The sequence below is a fragment of the Eulemur rufifrons genome, chromosome 7, assembly GCF_041146395.1.
Source record: "Eulemur rufifrons isolate Redbay chromosome 7, OSU_ERuf_1, whole genome shotgun sequence".
NCBI classification, from domain to species: Eukaryota; Metazoa; Chordata; class Mammalia; order Primates; family Lemuridae; genus Eulemur; species Eulemur rufifrons.
This window is the reverse complement of record NC_090989.1, coordinates 147,408,689-147,427,365: the sequence shown is the minus strand read 5'-3', so window position 1 is coordinate 147,427,365 and position 18,677 is coordinate 147,408,689. Positions and strand designations below refer to the sequence as shown.

The 18,677-nt window shown below is 37.9% G+C and overlaps 1 protein-coding gene across 4 annotated transcripts in view; it reads right to left on the bottom strand.

The window, feature by feature from the left end:
• Positions 1-652: 652 nt before the first annotated feature.
• The window catches only part of CTNNB1 (catenin beta 1), a 37,502-nt gene continuing 19,477 nt past the window's right edge, over positions 653-18,677 (bottom strand). Inside the window, exons 2-17 of one of the 4 annotated variants that reach the window (XM_069475561.1) lie at positions 14,236-14,296; positions 13,997-14,128; positions 13,565-13,792; positions 13,102-13,355; positions 12,739-12,977; positions 12,449-12,650; positions 11,184-11,328; positions 6,920-7,023; positions 6,505-6,843; positions 6,083-6,241; positions 4,448-4,567; positions 3,782-3,932; positions 3,570-3,691; positions 2,442-2,502; positions 1,174-1,394; positions 653-867 (exon numbers count right to left, since the gene is read on the bottom strand). In XM_069475561.1, the coding sequence (XP_069331662.1) occupies positions 1,186-1,394; positions 2,442-2,502; positions 3,570-3,691; positions 3,782-3,932; positions 4,448-4,567; positions 6,083-6,241; positions 6,505-6,843; positions 6,920-7,023; positions 11,184-11,328; positions 12,449-12,650; positions 12,739-12,977; positions 13,102-13,355; positions 13,565-13,784 (2,325 nt within the window). In that variant the 5' untranslated portion in view covers positions 13,785-13,792; positions 13,997-14,128; positions 14,236-14,296 and the 3' untranslated portion in view covers positions 653-867; positions 1,174-1,185. Of the gene's footprint in view, positions 1,395-2,441; positions 2,503-3,569; positions 3,692-3,781; positions 3,933-4,447; positions 4,568-6,082; positions 6,242-6,504; positions 6,844-6,919; positions 7,024-11,183; positions 11,329-12,448; positions 12,651-12,738; positions 12,978-13,101; positions 13,356-13,564; positions 13,793-13,996; positions 14,129-14,235; positions 14,297-18,677 lie in introns of all 4 variants that reach the window. The other 3 variants (XM_069475559.1, XM_069475560.1, XM_069475558.1) reach the window with 3 other exon arrangements.

Below are 18,677 nucleotides of genomic sequence, written 5' to 3'. Positions count from 1 at the left end.
AAAACTGAAATTACTTCACTAGGTGTATTTTCCTCAGGCTGAAGTTGAGTTGGATAACCTTACTAACCTCATGAACCATTTAATGACAAGGAAACATGACACGATCGAATGAATTAAAAGTTTAATTCTGAACCATTTTTATAACCGCATTTTCTCTTGAAGCATTGTATCACAGCAGGTTACAACAACTTTGGGATAAAAGGCAACTGGTAAACTGTCCAAAGCAAGGTTCCAAATAACACCTTTTACTGATTTACCCTACCCATACATATCCCAAATAAAGTTTTTGATCAAAAACATGAAATAGATCCACCTGCTTATTTTAAGCATATTAAAAAGGAAACTAATTGGACCATTTCTATTTGTCTATTTTATACAAAAAGGCTACACAATGTTACACTTTATTCAGATTACAATTAGAGTGATTATGAATTAGTGTTCTACACCATTACTCAATTCTTAAAAATTAGAAATTGCTGTAGCAGTATTCACTATAACTTAACACTATGAGAGACTTAAAAAACTAACAGTTACTGCAAAAAAAATTAAAGAGCTACTTCAAAGCAAGCAAAGTCAGTACCATTACAGATATCTTAAAAAAAAATTTTTAACAAGCAAGGCTAGAGTTTGATAAATTCCATCTTGTGATCCATTCTTGTGCATTCTTCACTTCTTGAGTCACTCCCAAAATCCATTGTATTGTTACTCCTCGACCAAAAAGGACCAGAACAAAAAGTTTACTTCAATTGTTCCCATAGGAAACTCAGCTTGGTTAGTGTGTCAGGCACTTTCTGAGATACCAGCCCACCCCTCGAGCCCTCTCAGCAACTCTACAGGCCAATCACAAAGCAAGTTCAGACAATACAGCTGTATAAAGAGAGAAAGGCTGCTATTAATGTTTAAAACAGCAAATGTTACTCATCTGAGTATTAAGTTGCAAAAGCTGTGGCAAAAAACATTAAAGTTAATAACTTCCACACATGATCACATAACAACCAGAAATCTGAGAACATTCATATGTTCCAAGACATCTCCTTTCAAAGCATATATCTGTTTTTGTGGCAGATTTACAAATAGGCCTAAACCACTCCCACCCTACCAACCAAGTCTTTCTGAAGTTCTGTAGGCAGAGTAAAAGTATTTTACCCAAACTGGCTTTTTAAAACTTCTTACCTAAAGAATGGTTTACAGGTCAGTATCAAACCAGGCCAGCTGATTGCTGTCACCTGGAGGCAGCCCATCCATGAGGTCCTGTGCATGCCCCAGATCAGGCAGCCCATCAACTGGATAGTCAGCACCAGGGTGGTGGCCACCCATCTCATGCTCCATCATGGGGTCCATACCCAAGGCATCCTGGCCGTATCCACCAGAGTGAAAAGAACGATAGCTAGGATCTAGAAGAGTCAAGGGTGGCCACAAAATGGATGGGGGGGTGCGGAGGGGGGAGAAACAGACATACAATACAAGTTAACACTGAGGTTAGGGCATCCAAAGTTTGGCAGTAATCTTGCCAGAAAGCATTGCTTTCTAGCCTCTTTCAACTTCTAGCTTTCTTCAGCCAAGCAATTACTCAGTGCCAGGCCACCCGTGAGACTACACAATGTTTCCACCAGAGTCACACTAGCAGGTTCTAATCACACCATTACTCTACTCCTGAACACTCTGCATTTACCCTGGCAGAGACTTAAGGTTCCTAAGGAACAGAAGCAGGAATCTACTGTGTCTGACCACCTAGGCAGTCAGAAGTCATGGGAAGGAGATCAAGACATAATAAAGAGGTCTGGCAGGCATTATCTGTTGGAAAGTCGGGTGATACTCACTACAATACTGAGAAAACTCAAGACACTATTTGCAATAAAACATGTTTTATCTTAAGAGTTGACATCTATCCATCTGTCATGGTAAGAAGCCTATGAGCTTTAGTGGCTTAGTAATTAGGTAAAACCAGATGAGGTTATAAATTTAAGATGGTTATAGTCATTAGTGGTCTAGTCCATCCTCCATCTTCATTACCCAGATATGAATTAGCTTTTCAAGAAAACCCTGATAATGCAACTATGTAAATACCCACCCCAGATCTGAGGCAAGAGTTTCCCATACTCTCCCTTCCCTGGATAGGCTGTAGATAAAGGCATTATGAGTTCTCTGACCAGAAAGAGAATTAAAAAACAGGCAAACTGTAACATCCTGCATGCAGAGGCCCAGTAGTAGTGTGTACTTGTTGGTGTGGTGCGATCCTGTTGCTTGCTCAGTGTGTGGCTCAGAATTCCCTGTGCTCCATAAAGATACTATTACTGACTCTGAAATTTAAGAACTGCTTCTAATTGCAGCCACTACTTTTCTGCCAACTCTAGTTTCCCAGATGAGCAAACTGACTCTTTTGATAAAGCTTTAGAACTTTAAATCGATCAGAAGTTAATCAAGAAATATGAGGCACATACCATCCTGGCGATATCCAAGGGGTTCTCCCTGGGCACCAATATCAAGTCCAAGATCAGCAGTCTAGGTAAGCAGGCACAAGGCATGGAAGAAGAGAAAGCAAAATGAAAATTCTCAAAGTATACTCTCTAATATTTTCTAAGCATACTTATTTTCAGATTACAAAAGGAAAAAAGGACTCACACATTATAGAAATACTTCCAAACAGAAGTTCTTCAAAACACCCCTCAAAGTTGCTTGTTTTTTATTTTACACATAGTATTAAAAATATTCACAAATTTATTCTTTTAACAAATATATACTAAGCACCTATGTGCCAGGCACTGCTCTAAGGGCACTAGAGACACAGCAGTAAACAAAACAGGCAAAAACACCTTCCCTCCACAGGAGCTGCTGACAGATAGGATGTGTTATATAATATGAAAGAAAGATTTTTAACCTGAGCACCTGGAAGAACAAAGCTGCCATTAAACTGAGACAGAGAAGACTAAGAATAGGTTTGGGGAATGGGGTGGGTGGGAAAAGTTAAGGACTCAAGTTGGAACGTGTCAATAAGATGACTATTAAAAACCCAACTAACACATTACTCACTGGTAATCTGCATTTTTTAACCAAACACTCTCTCTTTCCATTCACTCAATAAATAGAACCCACTGTATGACTGTACCATAGTTGATCACTATGGGGTGGGATAACATAAACTTCAAGGGTGGTCCTAATTTTATTAGAAACAATGTTTCAATGAACACCTATCCTACACCTCTACTGAGGACAAATACTGAAGACAAATTCATAGAAATTCAAACAGAAAAGTATACGAAAAGTTTAGTGATTTTTTTTACGTAGTGATAAGCTGACCTCCAACTAACTAATGGTATTTAAAATAAACTGCCTCTCTTTCCTTAAACCTTTTTGAAAAATCTTTAATTGGTAACATTTTCATCTATCTCACTCATGAATTCTAATGTTAAGCAGCACAACTTCTTTGTAATGATTCTGAACAAGTTCTTTAAAAGCTGTATTTCTCCCTCACAGTAGTTGTTGGACAGCATAAAGAATGAGCACTCAAACAAGAAGCCACCTTACCTGGTCTAGAAAACTACCAGATAAATGTGCTGACATTTGCCTACCTCATTCCAAGCCATTGGCTCTGTTCTGAAGAGAGAACTGGTCAGCTCAACTGAAAGACGTTTCTTATAATCTTGTGGCTTGTCCTCAGACATACGGAATAAAACAGCAGCTGCATACGTCGCTAGGAGAGGAAGGAAAAAAAGGCCCTTGAGGAAAAGCTGAGGCTTCACTGTACACATCTGCTAAATGCTTTGGCTCCTTTTCTACTTACCCACACCTTCATTCCTAGAGTGAAGTAACTCTGTCAGAGGAGCTGTGGCTCCCTCAGCTTCAATAGCTTCTGCAGCCTCCTTGTCCTGAGCAAGTTCACAGAGGACTCCTGCAGCTACTCTTTGGATATTTTCAATGGGAGAATAAAGCAGCTAAAGAGAAAACGCATACAAATAAAACCTAATTAAATCTAAAACTAAACCATGGCAAGCACCCCACTGTGGTGCAAACATTCCCAATTTAGAGTGTAAGAGGCATTCACACTGTTTGTATTAAATCATATTCTCTGAATTTTATGTTCTAGGGTGTTTTAATGCTCTGGGAACACTGGATTTCCAGAATATTTGTAGCTACGAACCCCTTCTCCATAGGTAATTGTGATTCATCTAACATTTAGAAAACCCAGAGTTGGTTGAAGGCCTATGACCTGCCAGGCCACTTCTCCTCCTAAAACTGAGCACCCCGACAAGTGTAGTCTTCTACCCTCTTCTTCAGGCTCTAGTCTCAATGTTTCTCCTTCTACTGACCAAGAAAAATGAAGGAAATCTTCATAAAATTACATGTTGCCCCTACTTGTCCCTAATTTTCTGAAATTTTGTTAATCATTAAAATCTTTAAATGTTATGGACATATAAAATCAAGAACACCTCACTTAAAACCCACATACCTGCACAAACAATGGGATGGTATTTAGTCCTCTGATTACGATTCGGTTGTGAACATCCCGAGCTAAGATGTGAAGGGCTCCGGTACAACCTTCAACTATTTCTTCCATGCGGACCCCCTCCTAACAAAAGAAAACATGGTTAAGAGATAGGGCATTCTCCTCTCTAAAGTTTATGAACATGAAAGGCTTTCCATTCGGAGTAGCAATCACAAGACTAGAGTTATTCACATTATATACCCAAAGTTCCCTATAATCTGCAATGAGTTCAGGAATGCAGGAGAATTCCATTCAGTTATATGTTACCGAGAGCAGGTCTCCTGGCAGCACTAACTCCAAACAGCACTCCTCCCCCACACAGTGCTGTGCACAATGAAGTACAGCTCCCATATACCTCTGAATCCCACAGACAATTTTCTTACAGTAGGGGCACCAACCACTTTGGGTAAAAAGTATATAAAAAGAGAAGATGGGAAAGTAATGCTCAGACTTCGTCAATGTTTTTCTTTTATATGCGCCCTCTACTTTTGTATATCTTCATGTATGTGTTGAAAATGTTGCCAAGTTTTAGTACCAACTGTTAAAATTCCACTGAGTTGCACCAGAAAATCCACTCCTCGTTTCATCCAAAACTATTCAACTGATAGCCTATATGGGAAAAGGAAGTTAGCTCTTGCAATATGTAAGTACCATCTGCTTTCCCTGTTTATAGGTTTGAGTTTTAAAAGGGGCTATGATTCTGCTACTTTTAGCAGCTTTTATAAATAACTTGATTTTTATGAGGACACAAAACCTCCTTTCTTCCTAGAGATTTAAAATAAAAGGTACCCTCAGCATTCTATTTAAGCCCCCCCATAGAGATGGGCCAATACCAAAAGTCACAAATGGAGAAAGCCAAAGCCCTAATGTGAGCGCATATATATAACAACTAGCAATACAAGATTCCCCAAATCTGTTCCAGTAAAGTCCAGCTTTGTTTTCTAAAGTAACCTAATCAAATAAGAGAAAACTCTTTGAATGCCCTGAATCTTACAGTCTGAGGAATCAGAAGTGCCTTTAGATTATGTACTTGTAAGGAAGCTAGGTATAAGACTCAAAGCTTGGTATCAAAGTTGTAGGCTGAGATTATCATGAGTGAAGATTTCAGAAATGCTATTACTTATTCTTGAAATTTGTTGCTACTATATTCTTAGGTCCATGAAAATAGTTTAAACTTTATGGAAGAGTAAAAAGCCTGTTAAATATTTATAGGCAGAACTGATGTTTTAGTGGGGGATAAGAAGCTCTGAAATCAGACAGACTTGGATTCAAATTATGGCTCTACCTCTTCCTAAGGAGGTTAGCCATTGTATAGATTAAATGAGAATACTGCATGCAGTGCCTAACCCTACAGCAGTAAATCACACCCTATACCCCCTTTGTAACACTGACCATGCAAAGGACATGTCCTAGAAAACATCACTAGGGGCCACATTATTCCTTATCATCTCTGCAGCCACAGAAATGTGTCCGTGTTTTTAGTCATTAGCAGCCCTACAGGAAGACAGATGGGGGAGCCAATAACCAAAGAAGTTCAGGATCCTCTGGATTTATGCATTCCTTTTAAATAGTTGGGTGTCACTGTAAAGATTTACCCACCACAAACTGCTGCTGTGTTCCACCCATGGATGTACGGCGCTGAGTATCTTGATGTGCACGAACAAGCAACTGAACTAGTCGTGGAATGGCACCCTGCTCACGCAAAGGTGCATGATTGGCTGGACAAAGGGCAAGATTTCGAATCAATCCAACGGTAGCCTGCAGATAAGAGGGAAAGAATTGGCATATAACTCAACAGAATCATTTCCTTAGCCTAAAATTCCCAGCATGTTAAATGTACCGGTAATAACTAAAATTAACACTGACTACACAAACATTTCAGAATCCAACCCCCGTCACACCCATACTTCCCATTTACTAAGAACACAATTCCTATGTATCAATCCCTATGCCTGGACAGCCTTCCAATAGCTGGAGATAGTTCATTTTCAATTCTACGACATTCTACTTTGACAATTTACCTTTATCAGAGGCCAATGGGATGGTGGGTGCAGGAGTTTAACCACAACAGGTAGTCCATAGTGAAGGCGAACAGCATTCTGGGCCATCTCTGCTTCCTGGTGTCGGCTGGTCAGATGACGAAGAGCACAGATGGCAGGCTCAGTGATGTCCTCCCTGTCCCCAGCACGAAGGACAGTACGCACAAGAGCCTCTATACCACCCACTTGGCACACCATCATCTTGTTCTTATAATTATTGCAAGTGAGGTTAGAAAGAATTCCAGCTGCACAGGTGACCACATTAATATCATCTGAACCCAGAAGCTGAACAAGAGTCCCAAGAAGACCTTCCATCCCTTCCTATAGAGATAAAAACAGATGGTCAGTACATACTCACCTTGACTATTACCAAGGTTCCAGTTTACTCAGAATTTACCTGTTTAGTTGCAGCATCTGAAAGATTCCTAAGAGTCCAAAGACAGTTCTGAACAAGACGTTGACTTGGATCTGTTAGATGAAGTCCTAAAGCTTGCATTCCACCTGGAAAATTAAAAAGGATAAGGCGATGGCCATTAGCTAGAAGTTTCTGACTATCAGCCCTAAATGTCTTCTCTAGTCTTCGGTGTCCATCTTCATTTCCAAAGCTTACCTCCCTCCCCCTAAGTACTTTATTCCTCTCATTTTCTAGAATTTTGCCCAGTTTCCCTCTCTTTGCCAGTTCACCTCACTAGTGACAAACTGTCAAATAGCTACTATTCCTTTCTATGTGGAAAAAAACTTCATTATCTCTACTATCCCCCTGTAAGTAAAATTCTCATTACTTATTTCCTTTCATCCATTCAATCATTTCAAAATTATTTATTCAGTACCAACTCTGTTCTGAATATTAAAAAATTCCTACCCTCATAGAGTTTATGGTCTATCTGGAGGAAGTAGACAATTAACAAATACATAGTTAATAAACTAAAACCATACAGTTTGTCAGATGGTATTAAAATGGTACGGAGTAGGCCGGGCGCGGTGGCTCACGCCTGTAATCCTAGCACTCTGGGAGGCCGAGGCGGGTGGATTGCTCAAGGTCAGGAGTTCGAGACCAGCCTGAGCGAGACCCCGTCTCTACTAAAAATAGAAAGACATTATATGGACACCTAAAAATCTATATAGAAAAAATTAGCCGGGCGTAGTGGCGCATGCCTGTAGTCCCAGCTACTCGGGAGGCTGAGGCAGTAGGATCGCTTGAGCCCAGGAGTTTGAGGTTGCTGTGAGCTAAGCTGACGCCACGGCACTCACTCTAGCCTGGGCAACAAAGTGAGACTCTGTCTCAACAAAAAAAAAAAAAAAAAAAAAAAAAAAAAAAATGGTACGGAGAAAAACAGCACTGTAAGAGGGGAGGGGGCTACAATTTTTGTAGAGTACTTAAGTAATCTTAGTGTGAAGGTGACATCTGAACAAACACCTGAAGAAGCTATGTAAATTCCTGGGATAAATAATCCACAAAGAAGATACTGAAACACTTACTGCCAGAGATTGTATAAAAGTCACTGACTCCAAAACATGTGTTCCAAAGGTTCACAACCTTCCAGCATTTAGGACTCTTAAGTGAGGGACATTTACTCTGGCCAATGAATATAAATGGAAGCCCAACCCCCAAAACTGGTTTAACTTCACCCATCTCTCTCCAACTCAAATGTCTTCTGAATGCAGTAAGAGACACTTTCCTTTGTCTCTATGGTCATCCTTTAGGTCTGGTTTTATTCTCTCAGATTAGGTTAGGCCTACTTGCTATAATTTTCATGGTACCCTGTACTTCTCCTTCATAGCATTTACCACAACTATAATTTAGTCTACCTTCACTAAAAGACCATCTCTATCATGTTCCTTTCTCAGAGCAGCTCTAGCTACGTAACAGAGTGACCTACATAAGATTGATGCTCAGTATTTGTTAAATGACAACTTCTCTCCCATCATAAGACTTCACTCCCTCCCTCTATATAACTATTAACTTTAAGAGAATTTTTCTGAAACCCAGATACCCATCAAAATGGCCTGTAGAGACTTTAAAAACACACACAAATTCTGATTCAGCAGGTTTAAGGTTAAAAAAACAGTCCCATGCAGACTTTTGACATGACTTTGAGGCTCCCCTACCTCTGTTTCCTGCTGCCCTTACCCCCATACACTAAGAGAGAAACTTCCAAATCTCTAACCCTGTCTTCTCTTGCATTCTAGTATCATACATTTCCAGCTACCTACTGACCTTTTAGTCATTTTAAATGTCAGCTTCTTATTTTGTTCAAAAATCAGCAATCCCTTCCGATGGTTCCATTAATCTTCATGGTATCAATGTTCTCCCCACCACAAACCATTTTTGGATGCTCGTATTATTACATTCTGTGATTCTTTCAGAAGTCTCAAACATTTGTTCTTTGCTGTATATTTCTAACACCAAACTATTTCACTCCTAGAAGCCTATTATATCTCAGCTGTCTGGTATTCTTGCTTTTGGTCAAACTGTTAATCTATACAATGTTAGTATTAATATTCCAAACACACCACTGTGGTTGCTTTGCTACTGATAAACCACCATCAAAAGTTTCTCATTTTAAGACAAAAGCCAAATTCTTTAGTATAACCTTGAGGAACCCTTTAGAATTTAGATCCCACCTAGCCTCCCAAACTGACCTTAGTATTCTACAAGGTATTTACAAATTGAGTTTTTCATGCTGTATTCCAGCTATGGTTCCAAAGCTGGAATAAAGCATGAAAAACTCAATTTGTAAATATCTTACAGGGCCTAGAATATCTTATATGTTATGGCCTGGCCCAGCTCATCAATCTCATCCTGGGCCATTCACCCCATTACTAAGTTCTATTTACATACACTTTCTCTTTAGCACCTGGAACTCCACAACCTCTTTCCTACCTCCAGGACATCGTGTATGACATTTCTTTTTGTCTACTTGGAAAGCATTTAACCCATACTTCTCATATACAATCGGTTCCCTTCTCAGCCTGCAGTCCCATTTAACATCCCCTTTTCAGGAAGGCCCCTTCCCTCTCCATCTAAATAGCCAGCTCCCTCCCCATTAATCGTCACCACTATTTGCTGTTCATTTCTCACATACTCATTCCAATTTACAATCACCACACTTTTTTGCATATTTTTGTCACTGTCACAAAATAAGACTGTAAGAATAAGCGTAGGGACCATATCTATTGTTACTCAATGTATACCATGTGCTTATTAAATTGCTTGAAATACATTAAGTGCTGATGTATCATTTCAGAATAAACCAATGAACATCAGAATAACCTGGGAGAACTAATTAAAACGAAGATTCTTATGCTTCCAATCTCATACACTGCCAGCCTCCTACAGTCCTTACTGTCACTTCAAATAAACTTTCAAATTTGTCTTGCTATAAAAACATCCCAGAGATTCTGATCTAAAAATCTGTATTTTTACCAAGCACTACAGGTTATTTCTGGAAAAGGTGACAGAATTTATTTCCCCTCATTCTATATGAACTCATCCACACTTGTCTATCATACCCAAGCCTATGGTCCCACTGCCAGCAGCTACCTTGAACAATTATAATCCCCTTTTCTTCCATAAATTTGAATAAAATTACTCTCAGCAAGTGGGAAAAATAGGTGTTACCAGCACTATGCTTTTACCCAACATTTTCTTCCATTAAATGCCTTTATATTTTTCCTCTTTCAGTTTGACCTGAAACTTGATTTAAGAGTCTAGGTATACTGAGAGCCAGAACAGAGTTTAAAAAAAAAAAAAAAAAATCCACAGCCTGAACAAGAGTGAGACCCATCTCTACAAAAAATAGAAAAATTAGCCAGGCGTGCTGGTGCACATGCCTGTAGTCCCAGCTACTCGGAAGGCTGAGGCAGGAGGATCGCTTCAGCCCAGGAGTTGGAGGTTGCAGTGAGCCATGGTAACACCTCTGTACTCTAGCCCAGGTGATAGAGCGAGACCCTTTCTCAAAGAAAAAAAAAAAAAAAACAAAAACCCACAAAAAAAGAAAGAAAAATGTCTAGGTAGATGTTAGGCAGGTTACTAAAGGAGAAAGGATGCTAGGTAGCTGAAGAGTAACTGTATCTTCATGGCAAAAGAACAAGAGGCCCTGGTGCAAACTATTCTTTTCCTCAACCACCAATATACACACGATATAAACTACCACCTACAAGTTGCCTCATTAAAAATACTTGGAACAAAAAAATTGTTTTTCATGTTAGACTACCTGTTCACTGAGAATACAGAATACCAGGGCAAAACACTTGCATTCATGAGCATCCACTAACAAATCAAGAAAAATCATTTTGCTATATAAAATTGTACTTTATTAGAATTTGTCATAATTTCCCATAAATATTCACATGTCTGTTAGCAAAGCAAATTTTGGTTTTACACAAAACTGAAATTAAAGGCAAATTTTATCAAACAGAATATATGCTATCATTTTTGATGGGGAGTAAGAACGCCACTTAAACTAGTTTTAAACACCACCAATCCACGTTGCAAACACTTTCAATGTGATCCTGGCTGCAAACTGAATAGAACCATCTATTTTTAGTCTGTTAAACTTAAATTCTATTAAGAACTAATAATATTTAGAACTAAAAATGTAACCTAATTAGAACAGCAGACGCTGTACACAAGACTCGGAATAGGTACATATACTTACCAGCCTCTACAATAGCCGGCTTATTACTAGAGCAGACAGACAGCACCTTCAGAACTCTGCTTGTGGTCCACAGTAGTTTCTCGTAAGTGTAGGTCCTCATTATATTTACTAAAGCTTGGGGTCCACCACTGGCCAGTATGATCAGCTAAAAACATGTATACATATTGTTAGTGATGGAATCTTGATCAAACATCTGGAAAAAAGGCGTATTACCAACCTATTATATAAGACTTTCAGCCAAGTTACCATTGGACTTAAATGTATTCCTGGGCCCCATCACTCAAACCTCCACAATGGGGCCCTATCCAACTCCTCCTATACAGCATTCCACTCAAAATCAGGCATCCCAGTCCTTCCAAGAATATATCAACTCTGGCCCAATTTCCTTCTTCCCAAACCAATCATAACACAAAAAATATATAGAAACCATGTTGATATGTAATAGTAATGCCCAAACATTAAAGTTATAATATCAAAACTGATTTGTTGAAAATTTGAATCAGAATAGGCACTTAAAACTCCTAACCATTTGGCCCTCTGATTTCCTTAATTATATCTATCTTAAAAAGAGATACCATAAAATAATCATTCACTCTTGCTCTTTACTTCCCTGTAATCATCATCTCCTGCCCCTGCCCCAGTTTTCTGAAAACAAATCTCATCACTTCATGCCTCTGCTAAAAACTGTTTCCATTGCTCTTTTAACATGCTCTGCAAAGCCCTGTGGGATCTGCCCTGCCTATCCCAATAGCTTCATCTCAACCTTTCCTCCTCCTCACTCTTTTAATTTCTTAAATTCCCCAAACTCACCATGTTTCTCCCTCTCTAAAACTTTTCAAAGATGCCATTTTCTTACATAACCTTTACTTAGTCAATCCCTTCTCAACCTTGAAAGCTGAACTCAACCATCACTTCCTCCAAGATGTCTTCTTGAACCCTCAAAACAGGGTCTATTTCACTTGTTACGTGCTCTCATAGACCCTCTTCTTCTTCCTAACATGTGGTTTAAATATTAATTTGATTATTTTGATGTCTACCTCCCACCTAAGAATGAAAATAGGAACAGAATCTTGCCTTCTATATCACTAGTGCTTAGCATAGTGTTTTACAAACATTCAAATATTTAAAGGAATAGAGATGTCCAACTTTTCTGGATACATACAAAGGGGTGAGGCATACTATGAATCGGTAAGAGTGCATGGAATGACATGACATTGGAGGTCTCCAATGCTCCATGAAAACCTTATTAAGAACAATTCTTTTACCTTGCTTTCCTGATTGCCATAAGCTAAAATCTGAAGGCAGTCTGTTGTAATAGCCAAGAATTTAACATTTGTTTTGTTGAGCAAGGCAACCATTTTCTGCAGCCCACCAGCTAAACGCACTGCCATCTTAGCTCCTTCCTGATGTAATAAAAGGTTGTGGAGAGTTGTAATGGCATAAAACAACACAGAATCCACTGGTGAACTGGGAAGAAGAAAAAACCCTCATCAGAAAAGTTGTGATTATATTCTTCTATTTCTCAGCTTCAAGCATTCTGACAATGTTTTCTTACCCAAGCATCTTCACCAGGGCAGGAATGCCTCCAGACTTAAAGATGGCCAACAAGCCCTCACGATGATGGGAAAGGTTATGCAAGGTCCCAGCAGTGCAACGAGCTGTTTCCACATCATTTGTATTCTGCATAGTACGTACAATAGCAGACACCATCTGAGGAGAACGCATGATGGCGTGTCTGGAAGCTTCTTTTTTAGAAAGCTGATGGACCATAACTGCAGCCTTATTAACCACCACCTATAATATACAAATTAGGAGACATCATTAGCTTCCAAATACTGATATTAGGTAAATACTCTGAAACTACTCCTTGCGAGTTTCCTTCAAAGCAGATTGAAAAGCTCGCCATGTCATTGTTTACCTGGTCCTCGTCATTTAGCAGTTTTGTCAGTTCAGGGATTGCACGTGTGGCAAGTTCTGCATCATCTTGATAATTAATTAAGTTTACAACTGCATGTTTCAGCATCTGTGATGGTTCAGCCAAACGCTGGACATTAGTGGGATGAGCGGCATCAAACTGCGTAGATGGGATCTGCATACCCTCATCTAATGTCTCAGGGAACATAGCAGCTCGTACCCTCTGAGCTCGAGTCATCGCATACTGTCCATCAATATCTGGAAAAGGTAAACTTAACACTCACTATCCACAGTTCAGCATTTATTCAAGGATCTGTTATCCTAAATGGTAAAGGTTATATTGTAATCATGCCCTTTTCTTCACCACAACATTTTATTTAAGGTATTACATACTAACTTTTTAAAAGAGTAACTATTTAATTCCCAAAACTGCATTCTGACTTTCAGTAGGGCAATAATACTCTTACCAGCTACTTGTTCTTGAGTGAAGGACTGAGAAAATCCCTGTTCCCACTCATACAGGACTTGGGAGGTATCCACATCCTCTTCCTCAGGATTGCCTTTACCACTCAGAGAAGGAGCTGTGGTAGTGGCACCAGAATGAATTCCAGAGTCCAGGTAAGACTGTTGCTGCCAGTGACTAACAGCTGCTTTTCTGTCTGGCTCCATGGCCATGTCCAACTCCATCAAATCAGCTGTGAAAATGAAACAGTATTAGTGTTAGTACATTGGAAATATTACCTTAATTAAAAAAAAAAAACAACTGCAATAGGACCCATTGAAGTATCCTCAGAAATAAAGTCAAATCTGAAAGACAACCAAGAAAAGCAGAATGATGGTCAAGATTAGCTAGTGATGAAATATCTATGTCTTTAGGGGACCACCTAACAGTTACTCACTGAATCAGTGGAAGAATGGTACTGCATCCGGGCTCCAAAAGCAGTCATCCAGACTAGATTCCTGCTGGTGGCTTGTTTACTATTTCACCAAGCCATTAGAAGTAGTAAGCATAAAATGGAGCGAAAGGTAGCCTGACAAGTAAGCAGGGAGAGAGGAAAGCAGGGGTATCTGAGCCAGACTAGGTTAATGGCAATCAAGCAGAGTCCCAATTCAGTAACTAGAGATTTATAACACAAACCTTGAGTAGCCATTGTCCACGCAGGATTTTCAAAACACTTGTACGGTGTACTTCAGATACCCTAAAAAGTTAATCAAAAGTTATTAGAATTTAAACTTAGCTTGATTTTAATACTCATAAGTCACTGGGATGCTTGCTAAATGTCATGTATTTTGCCCACAAAGAAAACCAAATCCTCTTTTACCAAATGATACAATTAAACAGACCTCATGTTCTCCTCCAGATACCTTAAGCACAGCTCTACCATTGTTGAACTTCTAAGTGAAAACTACTCCTTAACACATACCTCCTTTTAGTAGAACTATAAATTACAGATACAGAAAAAGCAAAAAGGTTCTAATAATGAAAGCCTGGGAGAGGTGAAAAAACTATTCAAAAATCAACTCCTCTTTAAATTCCTAAAGGCCTCTCTTTTTTTAACGTCTCACTGAAAAATTCATAGATCCCCTAAACAGTAGAGGTCCAATGGGATTTTAAAAACACCAAATTTTCATTAAACAAGTCAGATGTTTTCTTTTCTAATACAGTGCCATCTAAAACTTTATTATAAAGCAGATTTTGGTGACTGGATCAGAACAGTGGATTTTAGGGTGTTTTTTTTACTAAGAAATAAAATTACTTTTCAAATGAAAAGTCTGCAACACAAATAGCAATGACTTATGATAAATACAAATATTACCAACTGGGATACTATTTTGATTAATATAAAAAATTTAATCATTTCATGTATATAAAAAAATCTTAGTATTTAATTTATGTCTGTATGTTGTCTTTAGTGTGCAATATTCAGGAAAAACACCAAATCACAAAGGGAACTATTTGCAAATGAGAATAATTTAAAGGCTCACAGCCTCCAGATAGTTCTAATAAAATTTCCTTTATTACAATGTCTTCCCCAAACAAGTTCATCTTGTACTACAAATTAACGTAATGAACGTTTACAAATTAACATTGGATGTGCAAAGATATGGAATAAGATATTTAAGTGTGAACTATGTTTTCAGTTAATGCACAAAAAAATACAAATGTTTAATGTAGAAGGAAACTACGTGCTAACATCCTATTTTCTCTATGTAAACGAAGCATGGGTTGATTATTCCTAGAATTGTTCTTCTAACACTAAATTTTTACAATCACCAAGAAACTGACATGTAAAGCTGACAAGAGTTGTGGATAGTTCTTTCAGTGTCCACAGTAGAAATAATTGACAATTTATGTACAAGGCAAAATGAAGGACAGAAAATAATAAAGATGATTCTACTCCACAAAAATCTTTTATTTTAAGATAATTTACTAAGCAGGATTATGTGCTTAATGTTTTGATTCAATAGGACTGGAGTGAAACATACAAATTTCCATTCTTAATGAACAGTCTAGGATGCAGGCAAGTGATCTGCGGAGAACACTTTGGAAAATACTGTGCTATTAATAGAAGGCACCCAGGTCCTCTGCCCATGATGCTACATTTTAGCTTCTATCTTTTGACTATCTCTGTCACTAGCTATTTAACTACTTTCCCACTCTTCTGAAAAGTGGGTTCCCCTCACCAGCCCTCAGTATATCCTCCAAAAGGAGACTTAAAATATGTTCTACACTGAGCTTCTCCCTTTGGTCAATGCCAACAGGCTCAGAACCAACTTGTCACGTTTACAGGATGTATGGCAGTTTAAGAAGGGCTTCAATACATCCAGCTTTCAGGAAAAAACTTTTTACTGTATTGTTTTCTTCTCCATGCAAAGACAAAATATTTTACTCATGTTACTGTGTAAAATCTGTTTATGTAAGCTGACCTGGTAACTTGACCATGATTTATAATGATTTTATAGAAAAAAAGCAAGCTCATGTTCCAAAGTACAATATCCATTTGTATGTTGGGACTTCTCAATACTATTTTTTTTTTAGCACTTTAAAATGTATGCAACATACATAAAAACTCTTCTTGCTTCTCACTGCAACCTTTTGAGATGCGGGAGGGCAAATGTCAATCAACACGTAGAGAAGTGAAAACTAAGGGTGAAAAGGGAGATCTACATAGGCAAAGCCAAAGACCCACTCACTCCTATAATACTGCTCTACAAACAGATTCAAGCATATCAAAAATCTGAGCATTATTCGCTAAAGAAATCAAATAGACTGCCCAGAGAGAACTAGGACAGAATCTTGCCCCAAAGGAAAAACTTCCTCATTCCTCCTTTGGCCAGCACCTTCTGAAGGCTGGCTCCCCTCCACCACCACATCCTGCCAATCACTAACAGCCCAATCCTAGTGCTTGCAATCAACCAAAGCTTACCAATCACTTAAGTAAAAGGGTCAACATCAAAGGACAAAGTTCAAGAAAAATCAACAGAAAAACTTCACTCCATCACAACATAGACAGAACTTAAAAATGGGGGTAGGGTAGGGAGACAAACAGAGCATTTCAATTTAGTACCCCATAAAGAATGAAAAATACAAAAAGTTCAACAGAAACTGAAGTTGAAAAAAAATCTCCTAGAGCATTAAAAAAAGACAAAGACGCAAAATACAAAAGAAAAGAAATGAGAGTCAATCTAGGAGATTAACACTCCAACTAATAAGCATTTCAGAAAGAATTATGAAAAATAAAAATGGAGAAAATCCACTAAGTACCAGTCAAAATGAGGGGAAGGATACTTAAAATTATAAAATACGGTTATGTGTCACATAATGACGTTTCAGTCAATGATGGATGCATATACTACAGTGGTCCCATAAGATTATAATGTATTTTTACTGTACTTTTTCTATGTTTAGATACACATTTACCATTGTGTTACAACTGCCTACAGTAATATGCTGTAGAGGTCTGTAGCCTAGTAGCAATGGGCTATACCATATAGCCTAGGTGTGCAGTAGGCTATACCACCTAGGTTTGTGTAAGCACTGTACTAAATGTTCCAATGCATGTGATCATTGACCACAGACTCCATCAGAATGCTTCGTGTCCTGACAGCTTTATCACCACCAAGTGATGTTTTGACAAAGAAAGAGGATGCTGGAAGATGGCCAACATATGTATTTCCATCCAGTCTAATGAGGTGGGGGGCATGTGCATCCTTCATTTTTCTTCTTTTTGCTACTTAAACATATACTCTAATTATATATTTTATAAAGACTACCTCAAAATTCATCTTGCTATTATTTATGATGTAAACCCCACAAATCTCTATCAAAGTCAATGTGAAAATTCTTGATACACTAATACAGATTTCACATTAAAGTTATTTTTCCAGTTCCTAGCAGGACAAAATTATCTTAATAATTACCTTAGTTTTCAAAAGTTTGAGTATTTGGGAGTAACTCTGCTACATAAAAATAGATACATTATAAAACAATAGTTTTATACTGGCAGTTCACACTAACAATTCACTTTTCCAATAATCTGTACTAAAAGAACCAAAGCCAATTACTTATTCTTTGTTTTAAAATAAGAAAATGCTACTCTATTTTAGGAGCTTTATAAACTTTTGATATACTTTTGGGGATTAAAAAAAAGTTCCTAGTAAAATTTAATCTGTAAATCTAAAAATACATGTATGTGCATTTTCATTAACTGTCACTGGTAGTTACTTTGCCATTTAAAAAATTTATACAGTTTCCTCAATCTTCCAAAATGTTTTAGCACTTTTCATTCAACACAAACATTTTAAGTCACTAGGCACACTATCTTCCTTTCTGCTTTCTTCCTTCACAGCTTTCTTCAGTTCTCTGTGGTGTATTTGTGTATGTGTTTCTTTCTGGGAAGAGTCATGTCTTCCTGGAATGGCCAATAAGCCAAAAATATCAAATGACCCTTGCTGATCCCAACACTAAAATGTATGCTTTTGGTATTGTCTTTAAAAATGTAGGTGTAAAAATGGCTACTAGAAATGTGAAATGTCTTTGTGACTAGGAAAAATTAGGATGTTTACCAAACGATCTCTTCCTTTCTTCATAACTTATTGTCTTCCTACTTCAGCCATAAAATAATATGTGCTTAGTATAAAACACTACTTCTTTGTTGTGTCTGTAAGTCTATAGTTAATGATAATATTTAGGTATATTTGATATATTAAACTTCCTGCTATATATTTTTTAAAATAAAAATATAAAAATCAATTCCTTGTGAAGTCCATTTTAAAATATCATCTGGATTGTATCGTATGTCTATACTATAATTTAAGCATATCCATTTTGGATATTTAGTTTATCCTTCCCGATTTGTCTGCTATTCCTACAATCTACAATGCTGAAATAAACACCCTTGCATATAAAGAATTCTCTTAATTTCTTGCACTGCCAGAAATTCTAGGAGTAGTATTACAGCGTTAAAGGGTAAGAAATTTTTTAAGTCCCTTGATACATAGCTCCAAAATACAGACAAAGCATTAATTGATATAATTTTCACAGAAGGCATTATACAAGTGGCCAGGTTACCAAAGACT